This window comes from Balaenoptera ricei, chromosome 19, assembly GCF_028023285.1.
Source record: "Balaenoptera ricei isolate mBalRic1 chromosome 19, mBalRic1.hap2, whole genome shotgun sequence".
Lineage (NCBI taxonomy): Eukaryota > Metazoa > Chordata > Mammalia > Artiodactyla > Balaenopteridae > Balaenoptera > Balaenoptera ricei.
This window is the reverse complement of record NC_082657.1, coordinates 14,802,501-14,821,973: the sequence shown is the minus strand read 5'-3', so window position 1 is coordinate 14,821,973 and position 19,473 is coordinate 14,802,501. Positions and strand designations below refer to the sequence as shown.

The 19,473-nt window shown below is 36.7% G+C and overlaps 1 protein-coding gene and 1 pseudogene across 1 annotated transcript in view; one reads left to right on the top strand and one right to left on the bottom strand.

The window, feature by feature from the left end:
* Positions 1–1,294: 1,294 nt before the first annotated feature.
* Positions 1,295–19,473, top strand: part of LOC132353204 (zinc finger protein 850-like) — a 54,743-nt gene continuing 36,564 nt past the window's right edge. Inside the window, 4 exon segments of the mRNA XM_059904227.1 lie at positions 1,295–1,398; positions 9,034–9,116; positions 12,015–12,141; positions 13,241–13,336. Of these exon segments, the coding sequence (XP_059760210.1) occupies positions 9,108–9,116; positions 12,015–12,141; positions 13,241–13,336 (232 nt within the window). The 5' untranslated portion in view covers positions 1,295–1,398; positions 9,034–9,107.
* Positions 10,626–10,981, bottom strand: LOC132353205 (small ribosomal subunit protein uS10-like; annotated as a pseudogene).

Below are 19,473 nucleotides of genomic sequence, written 5' to 3'. Positions count from 1 at the left end.
TCAATTGTACTTCAATAATATTTTTTAAAATGTCAAATTATTTTTATGAGAAAAAGTAAAATAACGTCTGGAAGGCTATATACACTAAAATCAAAATGCTGTGCATGCTAAGGTTAGCTACTGTATGCCTTAAATATATGGCAGAAGAGGTTGATCGCATTTTTAGTTAAACTTTATATCCTTTTGAAATGTTAATCTATGCATGGATTGCATATTTAAAATATGTTGTAATGCTAATAACTGAAATATGGGCATCCTTTGATGAGAACTTTACATTTCCCATTTGCTAAACTTACTCATGAATCTAAATATATATATGTGTAATGCAACCTTAATTCTTCTGATAGCCCAGAAGAATCTTCCTCCTTTCAGATTTTGAGCCTGATTTATCTTCACTGCCCAAACAACTGAGAAGCGAAGTATTTTTCAATGAGATGTCATGACCAGGCATTACGAATTAAAAGATGTTTCTCAACCTGTGGGCTTTTAAATGCAGTCAAGCTCGCCACTTCACAATAGAGCAGAGAGGGATGAAAAGAATCGCTTAACAACAGTCAATTTCTGGTGGACATAATATTGTAAAATGTAAATAAGGTATTGCTTTTTGTTTTAGTTTTCAGAGAACTGCAATCAGTATTCTTGGAAAAGGGACCAAAACTCATTCTCCCTTTTTCTACAATGAGAATATATTATAAAGTCTCACTTTATCCAGGTTTTCTCACCTGGAAACACGTCTTTGCTAATCAACAGTATAATGTTATACACCTTATGTAAACTCAGAGGCCTCAGCTCTAAAACCGGAGTAGTCAGCACCTGTGGCATTGCGAGTGGAATGAGCGTTTCAGGGAAGGGATACATTCACCTGCACACTCATAATACACGACACAAACACGCACAGAGTTTGGTTGGATCATGAACCCACCTCAAGAGCTCGCACTGGATGGCCCTCGGGGTCATATTACTGATTCAACTGGGCAGACCCTTCACACGCAGGCCTGAAGCCTCGGAAAGGAAGAGCTCCGCAGACCCCTCCTCACAATTCTCTGGTCCGGCCCCACCCTCATTCGCCGCCTCCTGGCCCTGAGAACCACTGAACCCGCCTTCCGCCTCAGGTTGGGCCTCCGGGCGTTGGGAGACCAGCGCTGCGCAGGCGCAGTCTGGCGCTCACTCCCAGAAGTCTCCGGGCCCGGTTCGGCGGTTGCTTTGATTCAGGACTTTAACGACCTAGAATCTCACGTCCCACAGACGGCGAGGTGACTTTGACTTCCGGTTCTTTTTCCGTGTCCCGTGTTGCGAACTGCGCGTGAGTGGCACCCGTCAGAGGAAGAATCCGGCTTGGGTCGCCGCGAAGACGACTGCGCAGACGTAGCTGGAGCCCACGAGGGACAGCCAGTGGCGGTGAGACTGGGATTGCGGGAGGCGCTCAAAGCGTGGACGGTCGGAGCGCAGCCACGCGAGTCCGCCCGCCCCCTCGGGGCTGTGGGCGCTTGAGCAGCGGGGAGGGTAATTTTATCTCTTAGAGTGAGTGCGATTGTGAGACTGAGAGAGGTGTGTGTTCGTCCTTGTGTGACGGAGACAGAGGGTGCATGTCCTTTTTGTGAATGTCGATTGCAGTGGCTCTGTGGTGTCATGTGACACATAGCTCTTTTTCCCCTTTGCTGCTTCTAGGCTTCTCTCAAACATGTACTTCTCCCAAAGAATGTGGGCGGAGTTGGGAAATCTGGTTTTGAGTCCTGCAGACACCTTCCAGCAAGAAAGTACATACCAGCTGCTGAGATCGGAATTTTAAATCAAGAATTGCCCCTGAGACAGGCTCCTAGGAACGTATGGATAAAAAGACTCCCAGGATTAGGATTCCTTCCTCGGATTACCCTCCCTGGCAGTTCTCTGGGGCTCATTTATGTATTTGAGTATGAAAGCATTTGAGTATGAAACTATGAGCTCTGACGGGAGAAACCTGTGAGCCCTGATACAGATCGCACAATCCTACTTAATTCTGGTTATAGGTATGAGGTTTAGTAGGTTTAGTAGTCTTGAAGTGTGGCACACAATAAATGCTCAACATTGTCTTTATTCTGTGTCATTTACCCTTCAGATTCTATAAATCAGTGATGAAAATATGATGTTAATGTGTTGAGTGCTTGCATGTCAAAGGGCTACGTGGACGCTAGTTTTACAGAACAAGTGTTCTGATCCAGGGGTCCTTTGTATTTTGGGGCCTACAGGGGACCACAGATGCCTTGTGCTTGTATAGAATTACTGCATATATTTGGAAAAATGCATTTTTCAAAGGTGTGATAACCCAAAAGATTAGACCTGGGTAATTGATATGCAATCAAAGACCGTTATACCTTGGGATGATTTTGCACAAAATTAATGATTATACTAATGGAATGGTTAAGAAAATCACACGATATCCATGAGATAGAATATTATGTAGATAATAAAATTCCTGTTTGTAAGAATTAGCCGTTACAAGAAAAAAAATGGCTATGATCTAATGTTAAGCAATCTTAATATGTAGATAATAGTAGTCAAGAAAATTTGAAATTATATATGCAGCTCATTTTAAAAAGAGAATTTTGTAAAAACTTTTGCAAGGATTATATCCAAAATGATAGTTTAATTGGTTTTTCAGAGAAGAATGAAAATGTTTAGCCACATTTATTGAGCATTTTCTGTGTACCCAGAACTTTTCTACCTATTTGGTACACATATTCACATTAATTTGCAAAGGCAATTTCCTTTTCCATTGATGTTAGAGTGTTTATAGGGAAATGTCTCTAATTATATCAGTGCAGTACAGCTAAAGGATATTCAAGAAGTGAATATACTTAAGTGGTATTTATTTTATTTATTTATTTTTATTGGAGTATAGTTGCTTTACACTGCTGTGTCAGTTTCTGCTGTACAGCAAAGTGAATCAGCCATACGTATACATACATCCCTTCTTTTTTGGATTTCCTTCCCATTTAGGTCACCACAGAGCACGGAGTAGAGTTCCCTGTGCTATGCAGTTGGTTCTCATTAGTTATCTATTTTATACATAGTAGTGTATATATGTCAATTCCAATCTCCCAATTCATCTCACTCTCCCTCCCCCTTGGTATCCATACGTTTGTTCTCTATGTCTGAGCCTCTATTTCTGCTTTGCAAATAAGATCCTCTTTACCATTTTTCTAGATTCCACATATATGTGTTAATATATGATATTTGTTTTTCTGACCTACTTCACTCTGTATGACAGTCTCTAGGTCCATCCATGTCTCTGCAAATGACACAATTTCATTCCTTTTTATGGCTGAGTAATATTCCATTGTATATGTACCACATCTTCTTTGTCCATTCCTCTGTTGATGGACATTTAGGTTGCTTCCATGTCCTGGCTATTGTAAATAGTGCTGCAATGAACATTGGAGTGCATGTATCTTTTTGATTGTGGTTTTCTCCTGGTATATGCCCAGTAGTGGGATTGCTGGGTCATATGGTAGTTCTGTTTTTAGTTTTTTTTAAATAAACTTTATTTATTTATTTATTTATTTATTTATTTATTTATTTATTTTGGGCTGTGTTGGGTCTTTGTTGCTGTGCGTGGGCTTTCTCTAGTTGCAGCGAGAGGGGGCTACTCTTCTTTGTGGTGCACGGGCTTCTCATCGCGGTGGCTTCTCTTGTTGCGGAGCACGGGCTCTAGGCACGTGGGCTTCAGTAGTTGTGGCACGCAGGCTCAGTAGTTGTGGCTCATGGGCTCTAGAGCACAGGCTAAGTAGTTGTGTTGCACGGGCTTAGTTGCTCCGCGGCAGGTGGGATCTTCCCGGACCAGGGCTCAAACCCGTGTCCCCTGCATTGGCAGGTGGACTCTCAACCACTGCACCACCAGGGAAGCCCGGGTTGTTTGTTTTTTTGATATTGAGCTGCATGAGCTGTTTGTATATTTTGGAGATTAATCCTTTGTCAGTTGCTTCACTTGCAAATATTTTCTCCCATTGTCTTTTCGTCTTGTTTATGGTTTGCTGTGCAAAAGCTTTTAAGTTTAATTGGGTCCCATTTGTTTATTTTTGTTTTTATTTTCATTACTCTAGGAGGTGGGTGAAAAAAGATCTTTCTGCAATTTATGTCAAAGAGTGTTCTGCCTATGTTTTCCTCTAAGAGTTTTATAGTGTCTGGCCTTACATTTAGGTCTTTAATCCATTTTGAGTTTATTTTTGTATGGTGTTAGGGACTGTTCTAATTTCATTCTTTTACATGTAGCTGTCCAGTTTTCCCAGCACCACTTATTGAAGAGGCTGTCTTTTCTCCATTGTGTAGTCTTGTCTCCTTTGTCATAGATTAGGTGACCATAGGAGCATGGGTTTATCTCTGGGCTTTCCATCGTGTTCCATTGATCTATATTTCTGTTTTTGTGCTAGTACACTACTATGCGGGATTTTAGTTCCCTGACTAGGGATCAAACCCGGGCCCTCTGCAGTGGAAGCATGGGGTCCTAACCACTGGACCACCAGGGAATTCCCTTAAGTGGTATTTATTTTAATCACATTGATTTTTTTTTCATTGTCATATTAACAAATTTTTAAAATGAGGAATATATGGCCTCTTCCCAAAGTGATGTCTATAAATATTTTAATACTTTGAAATATCTTTATATTTTATTTAGGATGATGGAATTAATACAGGCTTATTGCAAAAAATTTTCATTTCTTTAGGGAATTTACTGAGAAGAAAGCAAGGATAACCCATGGTCTCCCTGCTTAGAGATAATCACTTTAACATTTTGGTGTATATTTTTCCAATTTTGTGTGGTTTTGTTTTGGCAGAATAAAATTGATCAAATAAAGAAGACAAAGTCCAACTCATAGTTCAAAAAAGAAATCTAATCCAATGATAGTTTTCTTTATACCCCTGTACATGTAGGGAGAAGAGGGAAGGGCAGAGAATCTTGTGTGAAAAGCATTACAAGTAGTTAAACCTTTTAGTTATTACAAATGTTATTTAAAACTTAATTACCAGGGCACCATATTACTAAGTAAGACATGCTTTCAGAGTTAATAATTTAGAGATTTAAGCTTATTTTTAGAAAAAATAACACTAATCTCTGATTTCCGGGTGTCTTACAAGTACAAACAATATTTCCAAACATAGTTGTTATACCAGAAAATAAAGATTATATTTATAAATATTTACATAAATCTCTATATTGTGCGAAGAATAAGATTCATTCTCCAGTTAGTTTTCCCAGTTTTATCATGATGTTCTTTGAACAGGTTTATGATTCTGAACAGTTTTTCTTGCTCTCTGTAGCTGCTGGGGACTGAGGAAGGGGACATTTTCTCTTTTCTTGTCTGATAATCTCTCTCTCTCTCTTTTTAATTAATGATTTTATTAAGCAGAAATCTGTTTTGTCAAACGTACCTCCTAAAATTTTAAATATCAGAATTAGAAGAAAGAGGACGCCCAAGAAGCACAAGTTTTAATATAATAAAACCAGGAAGCACCAGAGTTAGCTTCCTTTTATAATAAAAGATTAAGGAACATGGAATGATTTTCTTCTTCAATAATGATAGATAATTTACATTAGTCATCATGATATACAATTTAGTGTGTATTTGAATTATTTTGCCTAGTCTTCAAACTAGTCATATATCATATGTGATATTTTTATCCATACTTTGCTGATGAGGAAATCGGCATTGAAATATTTTTCTTAATTTCAACGGGATGCCACCTCTTAAATTATGCATAATTTTTTAGACCTGCCTTCTTCACCGAGCAATTCTTTTAATATTGTTTTCCATCAATTACATGGTTTAATATCATTCTTATTAAGAATGGCATAGGGGGACTTCCCTGGTGGCGCAGTGGTTAAGAATCCGCCTGCCAATGCAGGGGAAACGGGTTCAAGCCCTGGTCCGGGAAGATCCCACCTGCTGCAGAACAACTAAGTCCACAAGCCACAACTACTGAGCCTGCGTTCTAGAGCCCACGAGCCACAACTAGTTAGACCTTTTGCCACAACTACTGAAGCCCGCGCGCCTAGAGCCCGTGCTCAGCAACAAGAGAAGCCACCGCAGTGAGAAGCACGCGTACTGCAACAAAGAGCAGCCCCCGCTCACGGCAACTAGAGAAAGCCCACGTGCAGCAACAAAGACCCAATGCAGCCAAAAATAAATTAAAAAAAAAAAAGAATGGCATAGTATGTCACAATATAGCAGACTATAATATAGTTAACCTGTTTGCCTGCTGTGAGATTTTTATGTTTTTAATTTTGGACTATCAAAAATTATTCTCTGATGAACATTCTTGTGCATATACCTTGTGAACTTCTATAAGTTATTTCCTTTAAAATTTTTCTAAAAGTGGTATTTTATAGTCAAAAATCATACTTCTTTTAATTGTTTAAAATATGCCAGACCTGGAAAGTATAATATTTGAAGTAATACAGTCACTAAAAGGACATAATTACTTCCTTCAGAGTACTTATAATCTGTGAAGGAAGTTAAAATCTGAATAGGAATAATTGAAAGGTAGTGTGTGATAAAGGCCACTGGTGAGAGTTAGGTGACCTGCCTAAAGGAGACATCAGTGTGACTATAGTGACAGTAAGCATATAAACAAATAATACTGAACACATGGAATCTGTATGACAATAAGTGGATTTTTTACTATAACCTTTATATTTTGTAGATTTCATTCTAATAATACTAGATGTATAGCAAAATTAATAGGTAAGATAATTCAGCAGCTATCTGGAGGATATCATGACAAAACTGACAGGTTCAGAAACAAGATAAATTCTTCTGTTGAAAAGATCTGAAATAAAGCTGTATTGAGACTGTCATCACTTCACAAAAGAGATTACTCAGGGACTGTTCCTAAGTTTTTTGTGGCCAGAATTCCAACATAACCGAGAAGAAATTATAAAATGAGATATTGGGATCCAAAGGAAACAAAATATAAGCCATATAGTAAAATGATCTGAATTTATTTATTTTAAAAAATTTTTTAAAAGTTTTGTGATGTGGACCATTTTTTTTAAAAATTTATTTATTTATTTATTTATGGCTGTGTTGGGTCTTCGTTTCTGTGCGAGAGCTTTCTCTAGTTGTGGCAAGCGGGGGCCACTCTTCATCGCGGTGCGCGCGCCATGCCTCTCACTATCGTGGCCTCTCTTGTTGCGGAGCACAGGCCCAGACACGCAGGCTCAGTAATTGTGGCTCACGGGCCTAGTTGCTCCGCGGCATGTGGGATCCTCCCAGACCAGGGCTCGAACCCGTGTCCCCTGCATTGGCAGGCAGATTCTGAACCACTGCGCCACCAGGGAAGCCCGATGTGGACCATTTTTAAAGTCTTTATTGAGTTTGTTACAATATTGCTTCTTGGTTTTTTGGCCCCAAGGCATGTGGGATCTTAGCTCCCCAACCAGGGATTGAACCCGCACCCCCTGCATTGGCAGGCGAAGTCTTTTTTTTTTTTTAATATTTATTTATTTATTTGGTTACACTGGTCTTACTTGTGGCAGGAGGGCTCCTTAGCTGCGGCTCACCAGCTCCTTAGTTGCGGCTTGCAGGCTCCTTAATTGTGGCATGTGAACTCTTAGTTGCGGCATGCATGTGGGATCTAGTTCCCTGACCAGGGATAGAACGTGGGTCCCCTGCATTGGGAGCATGGAGTCGTATCCACTGTGCCACCAGGGAAGTCCCTGGAAGGTGAAGTCTTAACCACTGGACTGCCAGAGACATCCCAATGATCTGAATTTAAAGAACAAAGAACTTTGTGGACGTCTTCGCCTTAACAAATTAAAAAAAACATATTTTGGACTTCCCTGGTGGCACAGTGGTTAAGAATCCGCCTGCCAATGCAGGGGACACGGGTTCGAGCCCTGGTTGGGGAAGATCCCACATGCTGCGGAGCACCTAAGCCCATGCGTCACAGCTACTGAGCCTGCCCTCTAGAGCCTGTGCACTGCAACAAGAGAAGCCACTGCAATGAGAAGCCTGTGCACTGCAACGAAAAGTAGCCCCCCCTCGCCGCAACTAGAGAAAGCCCGTGTGCAGCAACAAATAAATTAAAAAAAAAAAAATTTCAAGTTCCTATGTCAATTGTTATAATGATTATGAAGTAACCTTAAAAAAAAAAAACAAAACTCAAGACCTAAGCAAAAAGATAGGGATTGCCAATGTCAAATTCTGATCATGGCAAAGGTATAATTTATGTCTTCACTAGTTTTATTTGATTGTTTCATGTATGAACTAAAAACAACTGAATACCCAGTGATTCATTTCTAAAAACACCCCCTAAAAAAAAAACAATAAAAACATAACCAAAAATATAATAGCTGTTAATATATGGCCATATAAATTTCCAGACTTTTCTATTTTCTGTTTTATGATTGTCATTCTTTTCTCTGTATTGATTAATATGCTCTTATATTTTATAAATAGAAATATATTAGTCAACCTTACTTTTCTATTGACATTATATATGGAACATTTTCCATGTCCTTAAATATTCTTCCCAATTTAACTTTTAATGACTATTTGTATATTCTAGTATAATATTGGTCTGTCATATATTTAACTAATAAGCTTTGCTGGACTCAGAATGCTGAACATTCCTGTCCATCTCTTAATATTTTGATCAGCTGCACCCACTTTCAAGGCCATGAAAGAGGTTCTGATTTGGATTATGTGGCCTCTTTTCTCTCTTGAAGTTGGGAATGGAAAGAGGAATATCTGCTCAGAGCAAGACAGAGCTGCCCAATCTTAGGTTCACGTCAACCTGATAACAATGGTACATTGGCCAGAAAATTTTCTGCTGAAGTATCTGGGTCTGGTTTCAATGCAGAAATGACTCTGCAGCTGAGACCCCTAGGAATTGAGTGAGGAAATGGATTTGTCCAGAATCCTAACTTACCCAAGTTGTGTGTGATACGAAGTAATTTGGAATCTGGAATGGAAGAGCATAAATGGTAACATTAACTTAAGCCCAGTGAGGAAACACTAAAGTACAACTGGTCTCAAGGTCTTTCTCTTCTCCCAGGTCTGGGTTTTCTGGACTCTGCTTTTCTGGTAAAGGAGCCCAGAGGACTAATCAGCTCTTGCAGGTCTAAAACCATGGCCCATGTAAGTTGATGTTTCTCTCCTTGTTGAAATATGTGTATATTTTTTTTTGGTCATGTAAGTATTTTCATTAATTTTCCTGATGTTTCCTAACAGAAAGTTCCCTCAAATAACCTGTTTCCTAGCTATTGTTCCAGAGAAATATGTGGCCAAATTACCTGGCACTGTCTCTGTTTGGCCCATTCAAAACTAACTAGTGTTCATGTAATTATTGTCCAAAATTTTCAATATATTTTTAGTGCCCGTTCTTCAATTAAGGGCAGTGATGGAATAGTGGGGTTAAGTTCTTTGAAGTAGAAATTTATGCTATGCAGGTCAGATCTGTAGTTTGGAGATGGAGACAATGGTTCTGTTTAACTATCCATGGTAAGACTTTGAAGTTTTCCACAGATCCGAGATTTCCAGGTAGATGAGGTGGAATTTATCATTGAATGACCTGAATCTTAATATGGTATGAAATTCCTACTTTGTATGGATGAGTATATGATTTGGGCTTTGAACATGGAGGTCACAGATGTGGTAGGAAAGCCATGAGACATAAATACTAAGGCTATTTTGTTGTTGAACGAGACTTGCTAAGTTTGTGTAACATCTGTATAATTGACCAGCCTTCTTCAGTATCATTTAAATCAATGAATTATCTTTTAGTGCTTAATTAGTTACTCTGAAACATAGCATCTTAAAGCAGTAAACATTTATCTCACAGTTTCAGTGAGTTAGATATCTGGATGTTGCTTAGCTTGGCTCTCCTGCTCTGGGTCTCTTACAGGGTTATAATGTGTTGGTCAGGGTTGCAGTCATTTTAAAGCTCATCTTTGAGTGGATCTGCATCCGAACTCATTGAAGTGGTTGTTGACTTGATCCAGTTCTTCATGGCTGTTGGTTTGAGGGCCTCACTGACTCAGTAGCTGTTGGCTGGCGACTGCGCTTGGTTTATTGATTTTATTGTTTGTTTTGTTTTGTTTTTTTGGTCTATAAAATTTATTAACAAAGTTTCAAAAACATTTTGAAATTTGCCAAGTTTAAAAGGAGTTATGACAAACTGGCAGAGCCAGGGCTGAAATTTAAGATCAATTTTCCCTGAGTTACTTGCCTTCTAGTACATTAGGTTCTTAACCATGGCTGTACACATTAGAATCACCCCAGAAACTTTTGATAGTACCCCATATCAATTAAATCGGATTTTCCAGAGTAGAACCCAGACACATGTTCTCTGGAAAAGCTCCAATAGGCAGCCAGAACTGTATATATTCATCATCAACACAAGGTCTCACATGTTATTTAGCTAATACAATTCAGTTTTCAAATAATATCAAGTGTAAACTAATTTAGTGGCCCCTGGAACATATAATGAAAAAGAGTAAAACATAGGCTACCCATCTAATTTTAATTATTCTACTTAAAAGGTGGAATGAATACCATAGCACAACTCTATTACTAAGACCTGTCCGTATTATGAATAAAAGTCAACAATATTTAACAACTGATTATCAATTTATTAAAAACATTGATTTAAGCATCTGCAGTGGTGACTTCAGCCTCGACTCCTGGCTCAATACTGATGGAAGTGATCTGCTTGACAATCTCAGAAGGACTGTGCAGGTCAGTGAGTCGCTTGTGGATCCTCATCTGGAAACGATCCCAAGTCTTAGAATTCACCACAAGGAGTTTTCCTTGTAGTTATTCTCAGTCTTGGTAGGCATCCGAACCGGTCCTTTCACTTTGAGATTCTTTTCCTTCGCGTCTCTGATCAGATCAGCACATACCTTCTTCAAAGATTTCACGTTGCGGCTGTTGAGGGTGATTCTAATCTGGTGAATCGCCACCTCGGGCTCCATGGGAGTCTTTCCGGTATCTTTAAAAGCCATAGCTGCGGCGCGGCTTCCTAAACAACGTGTTCCTCTGCGAGAGCGAACTGCAGTGAGTCAGGAGCAGGAGCGGGCGGCCCGAGGCTCCGCTGCAGCGGCGACCGCGTCTTCCTCCAAAAGGGCTTTATTATGTGGGGCTCTCCTTAGGGCAGCTCACACGTGGTAGCTGGCTTCATCAGAGTGACCAAGTGAGACAGCAAGAGAGAATAAGCAATGTGGAAATCATAGTTTTTTATAAGCTAATGTTGGACGTGACATTCCATCACTTTTCTATATTCTATTTGTTAGAAATAATTCTCTCTCACTGGGTTCAGACCACATTCAAAGGGAGAGGATTACATCAAGACATAAATACCAGGAAATGGAGATCATTGGTAATCAATGAGGTTACCTACTACACTCAGAATAAGGAAAGTGTTCAGTGAGAGATGGTAGATGGCAACAAAAATGCATATCATTATATATGTAGTTGGTGAAAATAGAACCTTACAGTTGTGGAAAACCTTCCAAATGTTGTGCATCTAATTGTATAAATGATTAAATTGATTTATTTATAAAATACAATGTCATATGCCAAAATAATAAATGGATTTATTGAATCAAGCAAAAATGCTTATGGCAAGATCTAACATAATAGTACTTGATACTTGAAGAAAATCGTATTAATTTTATGCAACCCAGTTTTTAAAATTTGGAGAAATATTTATTTATTGAGAATTTTTGAGGCAGATACCATTTGGACATTATTCTTGTATACGCTTTTTAATTTAGGAGGGAAACATTATTTTGTCCATTTCCAAATGGTTCAGGTATTTAGAAGTATCCCAGAATACGGAAGACATTTGACCTGTGTTGGCAGGCTTCTTAAAAAATATGTATACCTTGTGCTTAAGTCTCCTTCCACATCATAGATTGCCAGCCTACATGCTTTCATTTTCTCTTTTCCTGCGGAGAAGTCCATCAACTCCTCTGCTTCTGCTTTCAAAGTATTTTCTTTAATTTGCCCAGTGATACATGGTGTTTACTGTTTCAGGGATCACTGACATTCAGTGATGTGGCCATAGGCTTCTCTCAGCAGGAATGGGAATGTCTTGACCTCATTCAGAAGACTTTGTACCGGGATGTGATGATGGAGAACTATGGTAACTTGGTCTCACTGGGTATGTTCATCTGCTTCAAATAATTTAGATTAATTTAGAATCTGCTCTATAGGCTGTGTATTTTTTCTACTGTAATTTTCAGGGCTGCCTTTCAAGAAACTAGTTAAATTTGTTTTTCCTCTTCCCAAAAAAGTGGTCTGAGCTTTGTCAGGTTAGAAATGGCAGCTCCATTAAACACCTTCATCTTCCCTATCCTTCAATCATATTCGTATCTCCATGTGTTCTTTTTTTATATTTGCATCTCTTCCATAATGACCAAGCAGCTAAATTAGATATTTGTGGCATATACTGTATAACGATGGTCAAAGGATCCAAGTTTTTTATTCATTTGTGCTCCAGATTGCTCTAATACTCCATTTTAAGATCTGAAACAGTTTCAGGGATATCAGCTTGGCAGAGGGTCCTGAATTGCTCTCAGTATCAAAAGAGCCTCTACAATTTATATGGTGATGGATTGCATAATTGGAATTTATTTAAAACTGTACCAAAAGCAGTTCATTTCTTACAACAGAGTTCATCTGATTTGTGGTTGAAAGTTGTAATCCATGAAAATTACATTCAAAATGGAATGAATATCTTATAGCTCTCTTTTCTTGTATCCTCTAGTGACATTAGAGCATAAGAATAATGTTAATAGCTAACATTTTGATTACTGTGTAGTAGTCATTATTCTAAGCGCATTATGTGATTTAGCTGATTAAAATAACTGAGAGTATTAACTGATTTAATTCCCCCAACAGTACTATTATTATCCCCATTTTATAAATGAGAATACTGAGGTATAGTGGGTTTAAGTGAATTATTCGAGGTTATACCCAGCTGGAAGGTAGCAAAGGCAGGAATTGATCCCAGGCTTCAGAATATGTTTTTAACCACATTATGTTTGCTCTCTAGAGTTAGAGGACATATGAGTTTGAATTTTAAATACAGCAAAACAAAAACTTTACCTTACCTAACTGACCTCTTATTCTTTAATTTTCTCATTCTTCTCTAAAATAGTCAATATCATTATGATCTTTTATTATCATAATTATAATTTTACCTTGACTAGTTACAATTTATTTCTCCAACCTGTGGCATTCTTTTTTCTTTAAAGCAGGCCATTCCATTTCTAAGCCAAATGTAATTACCTTACTGGAGCAAGGAAAAGAACCCTGGATGGTTATGAGAGAAGAAACAAGAAGTTGGTGTACAGGTAAGTAAGAGCAGGTCAGGCAGAAGTCATTTGTGTAAGTGATAGCCCAGGTGGTAAATACACTTGGTAAACACATCCTTGAAACATTAGTTGGAAAGCTCCCTTCTCAGTGAAGGAAAGTCTTGTAATGTGAAGAGGAAGTATCTCAACTTCATCATAACCTCATTAGTCATTCACCATGTTATTTTTCTCATATTCCCCTCCCAATTTCATGCTAGTCACTTTCCTTCCACGGTGTAGCCATTTACCTGTATTTTGGACCAGATTCTTTCCAAATCCTCTTTTTCAATGTGACTCTTGTCTAAAAATGCATTCATTCCTATATCTGGAAAATATTTGAATAGTCTGAGCTGGCACTGTGCTTGGCACAATCAACCCAGTAATACTGAATAGGGCAGATAATGTTCTTGCAGTAATGGAGATTATACCATGTTAAGGGAGAAATTAACATGAAATAAATAGATAAATAATATAAGGTAGTGAAATATGTTATGAAGGACACTAACAAAGAACACAGCAAATTTAGGTAAGGTAGCATCATCAAGAACCCTTTTCTAACATTTGTGCAGAGACATGAAGTAAGGTCACAGGCTTTTTGACTGTACAAGAGCGCATCCAAGGAGAGTGAATGACACATGCAAAGGCCCTCAAGGGGGATGAGGTTTGCGTGTTTGAGGAGTAGCATCTAGATCAGTTAGTGAATGGTGACTAACAGGACATGAAGCTAGTATGTTAGGAAGGAAAAGATCCTATTAGATTTTGTGGATCCTTATGAAGAATTAGTAGAATTGTTTTCTAAGAGGAGTTAGGATCCCTAATCTGATTCAGGTTTTTTGTCTTTGTTTTTTAAATATGATTTTCACCTTTTCTTTAATCATAAGACTTACACAGAAGCCTAGATAAAACAACTATAGGTTAAATTGTAATTCATTTTCATATCCTTTTCAAATATTTCTTTATTCTTATTTGTGTTAACATTGATCTGTTGGATTTATTCTCATATTCTTTCTAGGTTGGTATTCTTTCATTATTTTTCATTTATTTGAAATTTACTTGTGAGCTCTATCACCCAATTCTGAGTTTTTCTAATTCTCATTTATGATTTTTCATATCTAAAAGTTTTTTCTTGTCTTTTAGCATGTTATTGAATAGTATGGTATAGTTTTTTCCCTGTTTTCAGGGCATTTGCTTTAGATGTATATATATTGTCTCTATAACTGTCATTAACTTTAGTCATATAATTTCTTGTATAGAAGTTGACCTTGGGCCTTTTTGCGGGGGCGGGGGGTCATTTATATATGAGATTAGTTTTCCTCAATTTTGAGAAAGGAGTCAAGATTCTGGATGCCTTTTCTAAATTTGTGATTTTAAGAGCTCCCTCTTCTGTTTATTTTTTTTAAGCATTTAAATTATCATGGCTTGGGGAATGAATGGAACTATTCAGGAGCATAGTTTTTTATAATATTATAATTAAGATGGTATTGATCAGATTTAAATTGTTACAGATTAAGATGTTAATTGTAATTCCCAGGAAAACCATTAAGAAAATAACTAAAACATATATAGCAAAAGAAACAATAAAGGAAATCAAATGGCATCCTAGAACATATCTATTTAACACAAAAGAAGGTAATAATTAAGAGACAGAAGGGGAAGAAAGGCCTAAGACACATAGAAAATATGTAACAAATTTTAACCATAAATTCTATCAGTAATTATATTAAAGGTAAATTGAGTGTACACTCCATTTAAATGACCAACGTAGGCAGAATGGATTAAAAATAAAAAACATGATCCAACTGTAAGAAATACATTTTAGAGTCAGAAACACAAATAGGTTAAAATAAAGGTCCAGCCACATGGGGAAGCAGCTGGTCACTTTCTTAAAATGTTAAACTTGGAGTTACCATCTGGTCAATAGGGTGCACTCCCTTATAGTCTTTAGATCTTTGCCCAAATATCATGCTTTTAGTGGGGTTTTGCAGTGAGCCTTTCCCCTGATCCTAGCCATCCTGAGTCTTCTTTCCAATTTCATTTTCTTCTTTAGCAATTTCCATCTTCTGGCATGCCATGTGACTTACTTGTTTTGCAAGCTAATGAAGACCATGCTTTTCTTCTCATCTCTTTCCCTCATAGCTAGCTACATACTCTAGAAAATTGGAAATGTACATCTCACAAAAGCTTGTACACGGTTGCTCATAGCAGCATTGTGTATTAATGGTCAAAAAGTGTAAACAACCCAGATTTCCCACTATAATCAAGATACACAACATTTACAGTACATGAAAGGTTTCCATTGTTTCCCTTCCCAATTAATTTCCACGCCCCATGCCCACTCCTATTCAAACTACCACTGCTCAACTTTCTGTCAATGTACATTAGATTAGCCTTTTAAAATAATTTTATAAATATGGAATCATACATTATATATTCTGTTATGTTTTGCTTCCATTGGTCAGTATAATGACTTTGAGGCATGTCTATATTGTTGCGTGTATCACTACTTTGTTCATTTTTTTGTTAAGTAGTATTCTGTTGTATGGATAGACCACAATTTATGTTTCTGTTCACCTGCTGATGGACTTTTGTGTTGTTTCCGGTTTGGGACTAGTTATGAGTAGAACTGTTATGAATATTTGTGTACATGTATTTTTATAGGGTGAATACCTAAGAGTGGAATTGTTGAGTAGTAACTGCATGTTTAACAATTTTAGAAATTTTGCACTGCTCCATTCCACTTACTCCATTTCCTTTCCAACTCTTGTTATTGTCAGTCCTTTAAATTCTAGACATTATAGTTGGTATGTAGTGGTGTCTTTTTGCATTTCCATGATGACTAATGATCTTGAGTTTCTTTTATTTACTGATCATTCATATTTTTTGGAGTGTTTATCCAAATCTTTAGCCATTTGAAATCATTATTTTCTTATATTTGAGGGGTAACTGTTCTTTATTTTGGAACAAAAGGAAGTCCTTTTGGAACATTAAAAACTTTTTCCCACAATGTGACTTACCTATTAATTTTATTAACAATATCTTACAAGGAGTTTTTAAATTGTTATGAATTCCAAGTTATCAAATTTCTCTTTAATGATTTTTTTTGGGGTATACTATCCAAGAAATCTTTGCCTACCCCAAGGTGGCAAAGTTTTTTCCCTGCTTTTTCTTGACCTTTTATAATTTTTGCTTTTATGTTAAGTTCTATTATATATCCATTTTGAGTTAATTTTTTATTACGGTGTGAGTAGGGTTCAGGACTCATGTTTTCCATATGGATACCCAGTTATTCCAGCACCATTTACAAAAAAAAGACTCTCCTTTCCCTTTTGGATTGCTTTGGCACCTTTGTCAGAAGTGAAATCACTGTATGTATCTGTGTCTGTTTCTGGTCTCTACTGTGTTTTTCATGTTGGCATAGAAAGTGAAAGTCTTAAAAAAAAAAAGAAAGTCTTGTGGTAGGTTTTTTCATTTGTGACCTTTGTTGAATTGTTGATAGTTTTCTTTTGTTCCTAGTTTGCTGATTTTTTTTTTTTAACTATGAATGGGTGTTCAATTTTGTCAAATGCTTTATCTGAATCTATTAAAATGATGTTTTTTCAAAACTTTGCATTTCTTGTCCCTTCGTAATCTTCCTCCTCTGTCTTCCTCCAACTTCCTTAGGTATGCAATGATCTACTTTCTACTTTCTGTCACAATAGAGTTGATTGCATTTTCTGTAGTTTTATACAAACAGAATGATAGTGTGACGTTTTTCATCTTCCTTCAGTCAGCATAATTAGGTTGAAGTTCATCCATGTTGTTATGTGTATTTTACTCAGTACTATACCAGTATTTGGTTATACCACAATTTGTTTACTCATTATCTGCTGATGGACATTTTTGGTTTTTAGCAATAACAAATTAAGATGCTGTAGACATTTGTTTATAAGTCTTTGAATGAATATATGCTTTCATTTCTTTTGGCCAAATACTGAGCAGTTGAATGCCTGGATTGTATAGTTAAATTTGTAAGATTTTAAATTTAGATTTAGATAAATAAGATTATAAATTTAAATTTGTAAGAAACTATTTTACAGTGTTTCTATACCATTTCACATTTCCACCAGCTGTAAGAGAGGTCTGGATCCTCCATATCTTACGAACAATTGGTATGGTCAATCTTTTTAATTCTGGCCTTTCAAGTAAGTATATAGTGGCATTTTGTTGTGGTTTTAATCTGTTTCTCCATAATAACTAATGATGTTGAGTATCTTATTTGCTGTCTTCTTTAGTGCAGTATCTTTTAAAATCTTTTGTCTGTTTTATTAGGTTGTTTTCTTATTGAACGTGTAAGTTATTTTTCATATTCTACATTAAAAGATATCCTTTTTGAATATTCTCTTGTTTACTGTGATTTTTCCTTTCATTCTTGTAGCAGTGTGCTTGGGAGAACAGAAGTTTTGAACTTTGACAAAATCAAGTTTATCCATTTATTCTTTATGAATCTTGGTTTTTGGTGTTGTATCTAAGAATTCTTTGTCTAGTCCAAGGTCACACATTTTTCCGGTTTTCTTCCAAAAGTTTTACAGTTTTATGTTTTACATTCAGGTCTGTGATCCATTTTTTAGTTCATTTTTGTTTATCAAAGTATGGATTCTTTTTTGGCATATGGATATCCCAATTGTTCCTGCATCATTTCTTGAAAAGACTATTCTTTCTTCACTCTATTGCCTTTGAAATGATGAAAGTAAGTTTTTCATATATGTATAGATCTATTTCTGATCATCTGTTCCATTAATTGATGTGTCTTGACACATCAACTTGCTGATTAGTGTATCTTCATAAGTCTTATAATTAAGTAGTGTTATTTAGTCCTCGTACTGTGGTCTTTTCAAAGTTGTTTTGACTATTCTAGGTCCTTTGCATTTCCCTATAAATTTTAGGATCAGCTTGTCAATTTCATCATAGACCACAAAAAAGTCTGCTGGGATTTTTACTGGAATTACATTGAATCTATAAATCAATTCAGCAATAATTATTGACATCTTAACAGTATCAAGTTTTACATTCCATAAACATGATATGTCTCTCCATTTATTTATATCTTTAACTTTTCTCAGCAGTGTTTTATAGTTTATAGTGTACAGGTCTTACATATCTTTTGTGAGATATATCCCTCACTATGTCCTATTTTTTTTTTTATGTCCTATTTTTGATACTACTTTAAATTGTATTTTTAAAAACTGAATCCCTGAGTGTTCGCTCATATTTACATATTGGTTGTATATACTTCAGCCTTGCTAAACTCAATTATTATTTTCTAGTAGCTGTTTTATAGTTTACATTTGACTTTCTACACATATGATTAAGTAATCTATGATTAAGGACATTTTTGTATCTTAATTTTTCTCCTGCATGCCTTTACTTATTTTTTGATTTATTGCACTGCCTGGAACCTCTAGTCCAATGTTGAGTAGAAGTGGTGAGGGCATAACTTTTTATTGTTCTGATCGTATGTGGTAGGCATAATTCTCTCACCATTGGATATGGTGTTAGCTGTGGGTTTTTTTGCAGATGATCTTTATTAGGATAAGTTCTTTTTATGAGGGATGGATGTGGCTTTTATTAAATGCTTTTTTAAAAAAAATTTTTAGATATCCATATGGGTTTTTTAAATTTTATTTTGTTAATATAGTGAATTATATTGATGAAATTTTCAAATATTAAACCAATCTTGTATTCCTGGGATTGATCATCGCTACGGTCTGAATGTTTCTACCCCCCAGTATTATACTGAAATCCAAACCCCCAGAGATGATGGCATTAGGAGGGAAAGCCTTTGGGAGATGCTTAGGTCATGAAGGTGGAGCACTCATGAGTGGAATTAGTGTTCTTATTAAGAGTTACCACAGAGATTCCTCACCCCTTACACCATATGAGGATGCATTGAGAAGGCACTGGCTATGAACCAGGAAGAAGGCCTTCACCAGAATATGACCATACTGGTCCCTTGATCTTGGACTTCTCAGCCTCTGGAACTGTGAGAAATAAATTTCTGTTGTTTATAAGCTACCCAGTCTTTATTTTTTGTTATAGTAGCCCAAAAGGACTAAGACAGGCATTACGTATTACCTTTTTTATGTATTGATGGATTCTTT